This window comes from Daphnia carinata, chromosome 2, assembly GCF_022539665.2.
Source record: "Daphnia carinata strain CSIRO-1 chromosome 2, CSIRO_AGI_Dcar_HiC_V3, whole genome shotgun sequence".
Lineage (NCBI taxonomy): Eukaryota > Metazoa > Arthropoda > Branchiopoda > Diplostraca > Daphniidae > Daphnia > Daphnia carinata.
In genome coordinates, this window is record NC_081332.1 from 6,112,018 (window position 1) to 6,127,599 (window position 15,582).

The 15,582-nt window shown below is 39.8% G+C and overlaps 1 protein-coding gene across 1 annotated transcript; it reads right to left on the reverse strand.

Moving 5' to 3' along the window:
* Positions 1-1,303: 1,303 nt before the first annotated feature.
* On the reverse strand, positions 1,304-3,584 carry LOC130686700 (actin, clone 403-like). Its single transcript, XM_057509838.2, has 4 exons — positions 3,453-3,584; positions 2,516-2,673; positions 2,217-2,447; positions 1,304-2,157 (listed from the first exon to the last, which is right to left on the reverse strand). The coding sequence occupies exons 2-4, from the start codon at positions 2,648-2,650 to the stop codon at positions 1,393-1,395; spliced, it is 1,131 nt and encodes a 376-aa protein (XP_057365821.1). The 5' UTR covers positions 2,651-2,673; positions 3,453-3,584; the 3' UTR covers positions 1,304-1,392.
* Between the last annotated feature and the right edge of the window lie 11,998 nt (positions 3,585-15,582).

The following is a 15,582-nucleotide window of genomic DNA, read 5'->3' on the forward strand; positions in this document are numbered from 1 at the left end:
GATGTTTGTGATTACCCATTAAATTTTTCATCGAAATAATGGTGGGAACGATATAGCTTTTCTACTTTTGACCAAATCTGCCAAAAACGACACCTCTTGAAATTCGGCAAAAATCGCACGTCACAATCAAAAGTGAACTGCCGATATCGATTAAGTTATTGGTTTTCTTTTTAAACCATAATACATGAACTCGGCGTCAAATATCCAGAAGCAGATTATAGTTTTTTGTATCGAACGCAATCATACCTTTCATGTTCCAAATTTGTTACTGCCCGTGATCAAACCACCGTGTAATAAAGTGGGCGGTTTGCAGATGACGCATGACAGGTTGGTTGTGATTACCGTTCATGACTACCAGAATTTTCGGTGTTCACCACAATAGGAAAAGCTTGGCTCTATTTGCCCTTCAATTTTACAGGTGCAACAATAAACAACTTTAGGTCCCACAAGTACAAGTTCGTACCGACTTCCAACACAATGAGAAAGTATAAACTGCAACTGTTTGGATAACATTTTGCCATGAGACCATTGCTACGCGTTCTCCACGTATGATAAAAATTGGCGTTTTCTGAATTGCAAGCAAATGACGTGGCGATGGTCGAGAATAAAACTGCCACAAGTTAGCTAACTCACGCAAAAGTCTTTTTTTTGATTTGGGATGGGAGAATTAAGCTAAGGACAATGAACTGCAGCAAACGTTGTGTCATTGAAAATTGGTGCAAGTAACAGATGTGTTGAATGTAATAGTACTCGACATGTAGGAAAGCAAAAAAAAATCTTATCCAGTTCGTACAGTCACTGCGGTCACTTTTCGGAAACGCTAATTGAAAACAAAGCGTTGTAGCATAAGGCTACCGCATACGAACAACGGAATCAAATAAGCGTGCACGTAGTATGCTGTTACCGTCAACTATCGAAATTCGAACTAATATCCAAACATTGAAACTCTGGGAATGTGATACTGTATTGGTCCTAGTCAGGAGAAGAAAATACAATTGGAAGGAAACGGAAGGTGTGTGACAAGATATCGCAAAACGAGTGTGGCAAAAACAAAGCAAGCAACGCCGCCGGCGAACAGGTGGAGGAGCCCAGACTAGGGAACAAGAACTAGAAGAAAAGTGGTTATTATTAGTATAGAACCCACGTCCACATGGGTACACAATGTAGTGAAATTATGAAACAGGGTAAAGAAGTTTGAAACAGTTGCCAGCCCAGAAAACAAAAAAAAAGAATAGACAATTATTGCCTAATTATGAATAGGAATGGGGAACAAGGAGGGATAGAAGGAAAAAAACGAGCTACATAATTTGGTGCAATTGTAGCAACGTTGTTTGTTACTGATGTTTTGGAAAGCGATGCAGCTGTTGATCTTTTTCAGTTCTCGCATTTGACTTAGAAGCACTTGCGGTGGACGATGGAAGGTCCGGACTCGTCGTACTCTTGCTTCGAGATCCACATCTGTTGGAATGTGGAGAGGGAGGCCAAGATGGAACCACCGATCCAGACGGAGTATTTGCGCTCAGGCGGGGCGATGATCTTGATTTTCATCGTCGACGGTGCCAGGGCAGTGATCTCCTTCTGCATACGGTCGGCGATGCCCGGGTACATGGTGGTGCCTCCAGACAAGACAGTGTTGGCGTAGAGATCCTTACGGATATCGACGTCGCACTTCATGATCGAGTTGTAGGTCGTCTCGTGGATACCGCACGATTCCATACCCAAGAAACTGGGCTGGAACATGGCTTCGGGGCAGCGGAAACGCTCATTGCCGATGGTGATCACCTGGCCGTCAGGTAATTCGTACGACTTCTCCAGAGAGGTGGATGAAGCGGCCGTCGCCATTTCCTGCTCAAAGTCAAGGGCGACGTAGCAAAGTTTCTCCTTGATGTCGCGAACGATTTCACGCTCAGCCGTGGTGGTGAAAGAGTAGCCGCGTTCCGTCAGGATCTTCATCAAGTAATCGGTCAAATCGCGACCAGCCAAATCCAAACGGAGGATGGCGTGAGGCAGGGCGTAACCTTCGTAGATGGGAACAGTGTGAGAGACACCATCGCCAGAGTCGAGCACGATACCGGTTGTACGACCGGAAGCGTACAGCGACAACACAGCTTGAATAGCGACGTACATGGCCGGGGTGTTGAAGGTCTCGAACATAATCTGAGTTGACAAACGTTTTATTGACAATGTACCGTAACAAAATCGTAAAGATGCCTTACCTGTGTCATCTTCTCACGGTTGGCCTTGGGGTTGAGCGGGGCCTCAGTCAGGAGAACGGGGTGTTCCTCGGGAGCGACACGCAATTCGTTGTAGAAAGTGTGATGCCAAATTTTCTCCATGTCGTCCCAGTTAGTAACGATACCGTGTTCAATTGGGTACTTCAAAGTCAAGATACCTCGCTTAGATTGGGCTTCATCACCGACGTACGAATCTTTCTGGCCCATGCCAACCTAAGAGTCAAAATAAAGAAAGGTTATTAACAGATTTTATGCAGTGATTTTATTAAAAATTGATTTACCATGACTCCCTGATGGCGAGGACGTCCAACGATCGAGGGGAAAACGGCACGGGGAGCATCATCCCCAGCAAAACCGGCCTTGCACATACCAGATCCATTGTCTACGACCAATGCTGCAACTTCGTCGTCACACATTCTGTTGCTGTTAGTTTGTTAGTCTGTAATCAGGAAACGAAAAAAAAAAAAGAAAGAAAAGATAATCAGCCGCCAGTCACGAGCAAAAATCAAGGTGCAAAACGAGTCAAGCACGACTGGTCAGAAAAACCAAGGATGTCCTAATTGACAGTGTACTAGTTTCTTTTAGTTTAATAATGGTTGGTCGTCACGCTGCAGTTCCAGCTCGTTCTGGAAGCCATATCTTAGTTGTCTGAGCATTTATACTTAAAAAAAAAAAAAACAGGATTTATACAATCTCTCTTAATAAGTTTAAACTCTTATTACATGCTCCTATACACGCGGAAGTGATTTCTTGAGATAAGTACCATCGTGGTTATGCTTGGGTAAATTTAATGCGTGTCTACTATACCCGAAAGCAAAGAAGCCCCGCAGCACCTTTTTCTGCAACACGAGACAAAATTCTTGCGAACCGTTATAATGACATGTGGCGTTGTTCTAGAACATTTCATCACAACAGATCTTTTCAATGTCAAGAGGATTGTGTTGCAAAAGTTTCACCAGCGAAATTCTAAAACGCGTAATTTTCACATCTCTTAACTAAAAAAAGAAATGTCAAACGATTGACGGCTAGCTTAAGCCTCAAGTAAAACGAAGCGTCGTCTAGCACAGACCACAAATTAGCCGATCTTGACAAGTGTCAATTTTGTTATTTCATTGCTATACCACTAACTTCTGTCGGTAGTAGACAATTGTGGACCAGTGTTTCGAAAAGCGAAACTTAGTTATGGATGGGCGAATAAAAGAAAATGACAAGACTTACCGAGACAAGAAACTACGCTTGTTGTTGGGTAGCCGGTTGGCGAGCTTGTGACAGGCAAAAAGCTCTTTTCAAAAGAGGGACGGGAAAAGAGGGGGAGGATAGGAAGCTATCTGACGCATAGACCCAGATACCAGGACGACAAATCGCTTCATTCTCAAATTTTCAAGCTTAAAATAAAGAAAAAAGAATAATCTAGAATGTATAAATCTTTTATCTTTGGTTTGTCATTGAAAAAATAGCACTTAATGTATAAATTAATTTTTAAATAGTTAAATTTAGAAGTTATAGAGATCTGGCAACAACGCAAAACTTGCAGGCAGATTGTTCTCCTTATATGGTAATCTTGAACCGGATTGGTCAAAAGAGCCCCCCAATTTTCAAACCCCCTTTCCTTTCAACTGCTATGCTTTGCGCCGATTCAGATGTCTGTGGCCTAATGACTCACATGGGCCTGTTGTTGTCCCACACCCCATCCACCGATAACTGTTCGCTAGTAAACTGGTAGACATACGAACTCTATTTACATCATAAATCCCTTTTCCCCTCACCCGACAGTTTCGTTCTCGACAAAATGGATCAATACGGCGTGCCTAAAGTTCTACGGGCCTTGCTCATGCTGTCTACGACTATAGTGACGCCATTCGCAGAATAGTCACCGCTGCAGGCCCTTCTAACAATCGTTAGCCCTTTTACCCATTAAACAGCTGGTACGAAATTCGATGAAGTAAACAGACGCTAAATGAACTCAGATGTTCTCTTTTTCAAGTACTGTTATCTGGCAATGTGAAGCAGTTTTAATAGTAAAAAAAAAAAAACAGATCTCACCGTAGCCAGTGTCCAGCAAATGATGCACATTACCAACCGGTATTGACAGCTTAAAATAATGCTGTTTGACCGTTGGCGGTATATTTTTATCGCAACGGCTTTATATGAGGAATAAAAGTTTATGGCTGTTATAGTTTTGTATTACAACTTGCTATTTTATTTCGTTTTGTTTGCCGGTCGTGGTGGTGGTTATTGTTATTCAGCCGTTTGTCAAATTTTTGTACAAGGTTTTCTGACTGGCCGAAAGATGGCGGCGGTAATGAAAATTTAAACATTTGCAAATGTTTAATAACGTACATTAAACATTCTTGTAGTCTATTCTAGAAAGAATACGATTGCTCTTCACGATGAAAGAGTAGAATCTGATACTTACTAGTCGTAACAGATCAAGCATGTAAATAAGTACAAATATGACATCATGTCAAAATGAGAGGCTTATCTCATGTATGCAGGACATGGTCCAGATGCATCTTCCAGATAAGCATAAGTATCAACTTTAAAAACCGAATCCCTGAAGTAGACAGCTAGATAACAGTAATGACTCTTGCACAATAAAAAAATCGACACTAACAATGTTTGTTAGCAAACAAGCCAAAGGTAAAAAGCCAGTACAATGGATACAACTCGTCTCCTTTACTCTTTTCTCCTTCCATATCAAGGACATCTGACGTGTCTTATCATGCCATTTTTTTTCTTCCAAGAAGTTACACGTGCATTTTTTATTTGGTCATTGGATTTCGTGCTTCCACACCTAGAGCTCGCCGCTAATTTGTAAATAATTGCCAAGAAGTCATCAGCGGCATACATGCAGTACCGAGAAAATTGGGAAATACCTCGTCTTTTGTTGCAAGTCGGACTGCCTCTCAATTAGCTTTCAAATCGAGTGGTGCTTTTGCGTGACCAATTATGATAACGAGATTCGGATAGCATTGTTAAAGGGCGTCAGTATTTCGAAATGATATTTATTGAGTAAGAAGGATGATAGAAAACAACGAAACGTAGAAATAGTTGATGACCACCAATAACGAGCCTCTATGGAAATTTCCAATAAAATAATTAAATGGTGTAGAACAACTGTTTTGATAGTGCCACAATCCATATGGCTGGTAATGGTTTCCTCGTTCAAGCGAAAGAAACATTTTCGTGCTGTTTTAATTGAAATGATTGATCGACGCCTATCCACCTTTAAACAAGGAAAAGAGGGTGCATCAACCAGGAGATTATGTCAGATTTCCCCATACAAAAAACGGTAAACATTGCTTAACCAAAAAACTAAAAAAAAACCCGTTGATTATTGCAACACGATAAACTTTATGAACGATAATATCTCGTAATTTTTTGCGCTTAAATTCACCGCTTTGCATTGTCTGTAATTTACGAATATGCATAGCTCAGGATCGATTATAGCGATAGAATGCTTGCGATAGTTGCGAAAGGAACACATTTCTTTTGTTTCATCTCTTATGAGGAGGTGTTCTCACCTAACGACGACGATTAATGGCACCAGAAAAAAATTATAATGAAAAAGGTAATCTTAACTCGATTTGACCCCGCCATTTACTGTATCAATGTCACAGAAGCAAGAAGGTCTTGTCCACTTGTTCTCCTGTCATCACTTCTCATATTTTTTTTTTTTCATCTGCTTTAGAACGACGTTCTTATATGGACATGATCTCGCTGTTAAATATGGAATTCATATCGAATAATTGATGAGGAACTGCTGCATATGGCTCGACATTGTACCTTTTCCGAGGATGAATATTAAATTAGTAACAAATGGAATACATCACATTGTTACCCTGAGTTGCCCGGCGTATTGTTCTCTTTTAACAAAATTTAATATCTGTCTAGCCACGCTTGGCGTAAAAATAAATCGTCGAAATGAAAGTTTTGCGCTCTAGGTTGAACTGAGGGGCTTTATGAATGTTTCAACAGCTGGTTGCATCATAATGTAATCCAAAATCGTCGATTTTTCTTCGAATAAATTTCATTTCGTTTCATATTTACCTTTAGCTCTGCTCAGACTGGCAAAACTGAAAGATAACAAAACGACCGTACGAAAAGCAAAACGAGACGGATGAGCCTTGCATTCAGAGCTTATCTGTTAACTTTTGGGCTGATGAAAACTGGATAAAGGTTAACTACACTGTCGAAAGGATAGGACGAATATGCGTGACGGCCTATTTCCTCGTCTGAAAAAGAATAGAAAAACCTGTAGATTTTGTGTCAAAAGTGAAGTGTGGCCGTTACGTAAGACCCGTGGAGCGACGGAGATTTCGTGATGGCGAAATAGCGTGTCCTCGTTACGTGGGAGGAAGAGGGTCGCTAGGTGATACGACTTTTCGTAATCTTTAACTAATCAAAAATGATTTGACAGTTGGCTATTTCGAAATGCATTCCTTGCTCCTGTGTCCTATTGAACTGGAATAAAATTTGAAGTTTAAACGCTACAGATAGCAGCTATACACTTGTGTGTCCTTGATACCTTTCCTGTTGCAGTTAAAAGGACTGTTATTTTAATCCGCTTTCTTTCATAAAAATCAAGTAAGAAAAAAATAAACTAATAAGGAACTGGGCGGCAGGAAGGCCATGTCGTTTGTAGTAACTCTAGTTTACGTATAGGCGGGTAAAAACTGTGGGGAATGTTTTCGTCGATTACATACACACCATGACTTGTTGTGGAAATGTGATGTCGGAAGGTCAGCAAGATCAAAACACTTTACAGTACACAAAAGATTTTTTTTTTTTTCAAGGTAGAAAACACAAGACATAAGATCTCTGCTTTTGATTTCTTTGTTCGCTTTGTTAACCCCTTTCTTTTTTCTTCTTTACCTCCCATGAATAAAATAATACGTTACGTTGAAGCTTACAGGGGGGTACATCGTGAGGGGTAGATTTCTGCCGGAGATAGAGAAATCAGAGAATCCCCCCCCCCCTTTCTTATGTTCGTACATATAACACAAAAAGATCTTCATACGTTGAAGTCCTCCTATAAATACACAGATACACACAGAGTGGGTAAAACTTAAAAAAAATATATCTGATGTGCTGGTGTACAACAGTTTATAAAACGAGCTGGTAACAAATCTATCGGTTGGTCACAACAGGACCCATTATAGACGTGTGTACCTGCTGTGATGCTATGCAGCACGTAAGATTGTCTCCTCTGCTATGCTGCGCGAAGGGCTAAAAACATGGTTCACGATTCGTTTTCCGAGTGTGTGTTTTTAACGTATTGCGCAACGTTTTTTTTTTTAAAGTTTACCTCCCGGAAGAAAAGAAGAATGTCTGTCATAACAAAAGAAAAACAAAAATCTCGATGAGGTATTACCGGCAAAAATCGAGATCGTACATTTTGATAAATATACACGATTCGCATCGACGTAATGCTATATAGCGAAACCTTCACGAGTTCTTCATCACCTTCGGGCGACATTAGAAACGCCATTCTCCTAATATTCTTTAAAAAAAACAAACATGGCAAAGGATATTCATCTTCAAATTAATGCAACATTCGGGCAAAGAAGCCTATCATTTTATTAAAAAATGATACTGGCACAAGAGGACTTGAAAACATAGTTGGCAATCAGCCCTGTGCCTGTGGCCTTTCCTTGAAAATACAATATACGTTTCGTTAGTGAATGACACACAAAACCAATAGGGGTCTGCCCCTATTCTACGGGCATATCCGAAGATTGTGTCACGTACCAGTCGCGATGATCTACAGGTCCACAAAAAAAAGAAAAAAAGAAAAACGGGGACACGACCTTTCTAGTTATAAGAGATGACAGCTCATCATCTACTCGTTATCAACAATCTTTATTTAAAGAGGAAAAGGTGTCTGCGCCAGATCGAAGAGGACGCTCCATTCAAAACCTAGCGACTTGCATTGTTTTCCCACAGTCGTCGGGACACGCTTCGATTCATCTGTCGACTCTCCTTTTTTTTAGGCCTACATCTATCGATAAAGCCGAGTTACAATGCAACATTGGGGGGTGTACCCTTGTCCCGACCTAATTCAATTCCGTGGGTATTATCTTTTTTTTTCTTTTTCATCTGATATCAAATAACAAAACCCAGCAGATTTATAACGAGTCACAAGAGGCTATATGGCGGTGAGTAGTGGTCGCGTGAGAGCAGCAATTGATGAATATGGCCCGTCTTACCAAAGTGATCACGCAACGGGTTCTCCTACGAAAAAAAAAATTACATCCAATCATTATAGTTATACCCTTGTAGAATAAAAATATATAGCAAAAGAGAGAGAGATTCGTAGGATGGTAAAGACACCGCCTCTTCCATGCCGGCGTCGTAGTCAGTATGAAATTATTGTGTAGGTCATCATACGCACAGAAATTTTGAATAGCTCTGGCCAGCTTTGCAACGATAATCATTTTTCACCACACGTTATTCTACATCGATTTCTATTATGGACGTGAACAAGCCGCCGCCGCCGCCTCTGTCTCGCAGCACTTGTAATTTCAACGTCACGTCCGAACGCTAATAAATTTAGGCAATAACACGTGATAATTTTTTTTATTTCATTTTTTATGTGTCCCGAACGTAAAAGAGATGCGTGTTAAAGCACCAGTGTTGAATTACCGTCGGCTTCCATTCGAACTGTTGGCCATGAAACACGAAACAGATGGTTTTCAAGAGATCCAACACCTATCGATAAGATGAAATTCATTTAATGACAGGTTTCAACGCAATGCATTACGAAAGAAATATAATTTTGCTTTTGCGTCTACTTACGATGTTTGATCGAGTCACATCGTTGGAATCTTGCCACGTTTACACAGACGCAGATATCGCATAATTCTAAATAAGTCAAATCGATTACTGCGGAATGCTGCGCAGTTGGACATCCGGGGAGTTGGCCCCCAGTGAACAAACAAATGACACGAAACGACTCCACCCAACCAGTAGGTAACGAAGATGAACGCTGAACTATGGATACGACATGTGACAAAGAGGTTTTCTCTAGTCCCCCTTCGCCCATCTGATCGCTATGATGAACGGACACTCTCACACGAAATGTTTGTATGTTACATCTGTTTCTTTTTTTTTTTAACTCGCAGCCTCCCCGCTACTAAACAAGACGCTCCAAACGCAATCACGTGGAAATTCGTTTTAAAAAATTCTTTAGAAAAAAAAAACGTCCAGCAATTTTTTTTTAAGACTTAGAAATCATACTAAAAACTACATGATATTCTATAATCTTTTTGTCCCTTGAAAAAAAAAAAAATCAACAAATGCGGGTATGGTTTTGAAAAAAAAACCGGCTTGCGTGCATTTGTTTCCTGCGACACTCCGAGCTTTTTAGATAGGATGGAATGCAACGTGCGGTTCATACACCGTGACCGAACCTTGTGATGCAGAGGCCACCTAGTCGATCGAATACCCACGCTCCTTTATTTATTTTTTTTTTTTGAGCCTTCATCATTTTTCCTTGACTTTTTCCCTCCCACTATACGTTTCGACTGATCGACTTGTATATCCAACTTGATTTTACTAGCACCGAAATTCGAACAGCGCTTTTAAATAATCGATGAACATGGAACAATACTAGGTCGTGTTGCCGTGTGATGGATTAGTATCGATTTTAGCATAGATATGGACGTTAGATTGACTACGAAGAGGGCGAGGCTAAAGATGAAGAGGGAAGTGTCTTCATGTCGTGAATGGACCGATGACCTAAATATCCATCAGTTTTCTTTTCCATGGGATTTTTTTTTTCTTTTCCTTAAGATTTCTCATGTTCGCACAACTGACAGCAAACAAGTATAGAACACGTATACCTGTGTGATGCACAAAAGGGCGAGGATATCCCTCGATGTATACGTATGCACACGTACCACCCACGTATGCGATACGAAAAGGTGATGGAACGAACGGCAATATTCCATAAACAACAGAATTCGAACATAAATTATGCGTGGGTATTGCCAGCAGTGCGTTCAGTTATTTGAATTATGAAACGAGAAACCGACGTCTGCGACTTTTAATGCCGGATGTGCTTGAAAAGGAAATGAACGTTTTCTTTTTGTTGTGTGTCGTTTAACAAAGAAGAAACTGTTGAGCCAAACAGACAGCGTTTCACGGTATTCCCTAAGATTTATGATATCAGTAATGACCACAGCTGTAAAATAAAAGGCGAGCTTCTTTGCCCACATATAAAAGAATATTTGACCACAGTTTTTAATCGTTTTTCTTTGAAGATGTCCTGCGCCAATTGGAAAGAAGCAGCTTTTGCATTTTAATGAATCTGGAAAAGAGCTGACGGCCTAGAGGCCTTCTCGCCATATTGTTACACAAATCGAAAAAAGACGCACAAAAAAACATTTATTTTTTCCCAGAAAAAAAAATCAAACAAATGACGGGGCCTTAGCCCAAGAGTTATTTTTTTTTCCTTTGTTAAAGGAACAACACAAACAAATATGGTTCTACATGGTAAGCTCATATAAAATCGACATCTCCCAATCCAGGCATACCAACGTATGCATTAATGCGGAGCTAGTCCGCTTTTCCCTATATGTACACATCCCCCTATTTCGTATTATTGAATCAAATTTTGAACGAACATATCACGTCAAGTCAGTCAGCATGTATACTGTTGTGCATACAGTAAATTTGTTTATTTTTTTTTTATAGCAAAAAAAAATACATACGGCTGGTACTGGATGTCATGCATACACACTCAGCTATGCGCTCTGTGCCTTCAATTTTTTTTTTTTTTTTATCATACGTGAACTCGTATTTTTTTTTTTGTTGGCTGTTAACCAAAACTGTGCTCCACCTGTTCTTGCTTCCTTTTTCTATCTTCCCTACTTCTCGATCATATTTTTTTTGTTAGCAACTTCTCCTCTTGATAAAGTGAAAAATGTTTGTGTATTCTTTACGCCTTTCAACACATCCGTCAGGCCCAACTGTTTACAGTTTGCCGACGCGGGTATTAACAATTGTTCTACCGCTATTAATCAATGCTGTATCGGAACGTGAGCGAAAAGCTTCCATCAAAACCGAAGCGGCTTTGATCGCCTACCTACGCAAATAAAAGAATGTTGACGTCGGTGCGCCCCAGTCACCGGCCAAAGAGAAAGGTAAAAAAAAAAAACGCTTCCAAGATTCCAGCGACCTTCAATGTGTTAATGTCCTACATAAAATATTAAAAGCTATTATTTACATTTTTTTTTCATTTTTAGACACGCGCTAATGGACGCAATCGCTAACACAACATGTCTGATTTTAACGGTATTGGTCCGTATCATTCTTTACTCACCCCAACATATTTTTTTTTGTATATTAAAAAATGTATATGCTCAAGTTACGAAAGAAAAAAAATATATTTATATCCAATCACGCTACACGAGTTTCCACTACAAGGTTGTTTATATGCATCGCCCCGACATGCGCTGGATTTGTAATATTCATTGGCATTAAATCACTATGGGTTGTCCCGAAAACATGCTGTTCATTCTAGTCTACTGACGGGATTCCTCTTTCACCGTGTTGCTAGAAATATTATATATATATTTTTTTTCTTTCCCCTCGCCTTCTTGTGTTTCTCCTAAATGCGGCGTTAGAGATTTCTTTTGTGATGGCAGTGGGCGACCACCTCGAGTGCCAACGCGGTATAAACATAACGACGCCAGCGCCTGCACGACAGGAATCTTATTCCAATCGGTTAAAAAAAAACCAAGCCTGTCCTATATTGGCGAAGATCTGCGTGTATATACGTTGAGCAAATATGATGGTAAAGAATCAAAGAAGGGTGTAGGAGGAATAGTTAAACCGCTAAGATGATGCAAGACACACTCAGTACAGTCCTCTTTTTATCTTTTCACTTACAATATCCTGCATCTTGTCTGTGTCACCTTCCATGGCAGAATGGGCAGGATTTTGGAAAAGAATGAGAACAAAAAATAGGCCGAGGATACGTCAACCCACTAGCAGAAGGTACTCCGGACACGCATAATTTCACGCCGTTCAACTTGCACGGTTTGGAATAAAAAAAAAAGCGAGGGAAATATCAATAAATAATTTTTCTTTCAAAACACGGCCAACAGTTACGGATCGTAATCTGCATGTACTGATCTAGCAAGAAAGAAAAGGTACGGGGGGGGGGGATAAATTTGGAATAAGAATAGAACCGGGGCGACGACGAACGAAAGCTTTTAACTCTCAACGGGACGCGGACACGGTAAGGTAAGCGCGTTTAGAAAGAAAAATAAAAGAGCGTTTCCTAAACAGTTGCATAGAAATGGCTCTCATTACTCTCCATCGTTACATAAGGAATCGCCATCTTGACGCGGTTAAGGCTGGTCTGCGTGAGTGGTGTTGTTTTGTTTTTTTTCTTGGGTTTCGTCCTCTTTCGAGAAAAACTTGTACGGCGAACAGCTATTGCCACCCCTGTGCGCCAACTGGCAGGTGGTATACACATAGGTAACAGGGTACACTATATTTGTGTGACTATGTACTGCCAACTTCGTTCGAAAAAAAAAATAGTAATAAATATTTTTTTTTTAAAGAAAAAGAATAATCGAGTTTGATAAAAAATAAATAAATAATTTTGAAATCATGGGGAAGATTCTCTTCGGGTCGCGTGTCCATACCCCATGTTAATTCTTAGGATAGGCTATTATTCTTCCTGAACAGTGTATTAAAAAGCGCTTGAATAAATGCGATCGAATCGAGTTTTTGTTTTGCTCTTGAATTTTATTTGTTTCAGGTAGTCTATGCTTAGGTCAAAGCGGATAATTATTCTTTTTGATAACAAATAATTTGAAAAAATAAGTCTTGATGCGTATACCCCATTATGTGCCCGGAATACTAAATGACTCAGGTTTTTGGATCGCCGACGGAACTCCATTAGTATAATTCAACATTTTATCTCGTCTGGACCAAAACTAAATAAAGGGATACCTTTATACCATTTTCCGGTTTCTTGCATTTGTGCAGAACAACAGGTGTTGTCTTCAGTCTATTTTTAGAACATTTTCATTAAATGTTTCTTCTTGTTAGTGGATTGCCAAAGGTTATTTTTTTTTTATTAAAATGATGAAACTTTTTTTCTGCCGAAATCCAAATGTGGGTATGGCACTAGAGGTAACACAATGAATACGCGAATTATACACAGACAATGTAAAACTAAATATTATATATTTTAGCAATTTAATAATTCATGTTCAAATTCGATTGCATCACTTAAATATAGACCGCATTTCAGTTGAGGCAACATCGATGTCAATTGGAATTGAATTCCAACGTTTTATGTAATTGCCGGACTGTTTGAACTTGTACGCTTCAGCTGTACGCAAAGAAATTCGATTCTTGGTTGCCGTTTCGAAATCGGAGAATTCACGACTACATTTTGTTTTTGTAGCTTTTTTTGTGGCCCATTGCGTATAAGTGTTTGAAGAGGGCACTTATAGTTGAACGTCGTAGATATAACGCCTTCCTTCTTTCAAACCTCTACAAGGACATTAGAAAAATTTGAAGGCGTTATATTGCGTCCAGCATTCCTTATACGAGACGAGAAAGATATCTCTTCGTATAACCCGAAATGACTCGGAGGAGCCGTGAAATTCTTATTGCACTCGGCGGCGCGATCTTGATGGAATTTACCTGGCCGAGCTATTCCTATGGTAGGTTAGTATGGTCCTTTTTTTACAACCGCCCAGGAATATTTCATTCATTTATTCTACGTCGGTCTGCTCACAAAAATCTTGTCGAATTTCATTTATGACTTGGTGCATCATTTTGAAAATGTTCAAATCAGTCGAATGACTCGTTACTTGTAGAAAACAAGTAAAAATTGCCAACGAAAACAGCCTAGACGCTTCCTATCAACTGGCTGAATGATACTCACGTTCTGCCTGAAATGATGAATCAAATCAAACGTCTTGGACATGTTCATGTGTACATATTCTCTTAACGAACATAACCATAGCTGGGAGGCTGGTAGCAATTCAATAACCACGCTCACGCATATCAAATTCAAATGAAAACCTGATGAAAATCTCTCTCAGTCCCTGGCTGCAGTGAATGCTTGTTGAAAAGGGCGTGTGCGCAACCGTAAAGCAAGTAGGCGGGACTCGGGCACAATTGAATCCCACTCTGTCATTGTTTTAAAGAAGAAATACACTGTACGTTAGGAAATACTTAAATGCCGTCTCAGATTTTTGTGTATACATGAAAACTGTTGTTGCCTTGAACTTTTTGACGTGTAAAATCTCTAATTACTGGATGATGGTTACCCTCCTGGATTGAGCCGTGATGGAAGAGGCCTAGATGTCTTATGCCACCAGGGCTTTTTTTTCTTATTTGTATGCCACGTAGGTCTGTGTAAGCAGTCAACAAATATCGACTTACAAACAAAATAGTTGTAATATGTTTCCATTCATCTTGGTCCCTTACTTTATCAACACAAATAATTACGGACCCCAATTTCTACTTAAACTGAGGTTTTGAATGTCTTGAAGGCATTTCCAGAGCTCTTGTTTTTGACGCGTTGAAAACTGTTGCATGGCTATTTTTAATTGAAATTGGGGTTAATAAACAACCGTTACGCGTCGTATGATGCGTCTCTGAATTCGGCCATGGTCTTATTTAACAGACAGACAAAGCGAAAAAAAAAAAAACAGTGAATGAGATAAGTGTTAGAGAAGTGTTTTTTTTTTCAAAATTGAAATGATTGCAAGGTCGCTAATGTTTTTTTTCGCTGTGCAAGTGTATACTATCAATGCTTTCAAAGTGGATCTTAAAAAATGCACTTTGCAACCCGTATAGAATCATGTTTATATACTGGTGCCCGCGCCCAATTATTAAAAAGAAATCATCCTCTTCTCTCTACGAAGCATAACGAGTGGGTAATGGAAGCTCTTTCGCCTCCGCAATCCTTTCCATTTTCACGCGTGCAATTATTAAGACATTTCAACAGTTTCGTCTTCAAGTTGTCGAGCAAAACCATTCATTTCATCATCCGCCATGACGTCACTGTTATTTTTAATGCTCTTTATTTATTTATTTATTTGTTATCCGATTGAAATGTGCGATACCTTTCGTGCTAATTTTTGTTTGTTTCCCTATCGATTAATCTCAACGTTTTGGATAGGGAACAGTATTGACTTTTCTGAATAGGCCATGCTCAATATATAAATGCGTGCTATAACTAAGAATGAATTCCGGTTTAGAAAAATGCGATGCGACCCCGTTGGACGTGTACCCCCCACCAACGCCTGTTGTTTTTCCTATGCGCACACACCGAGTATGTTTCTCGAGCTATCGACCGCCCGTATCTCCA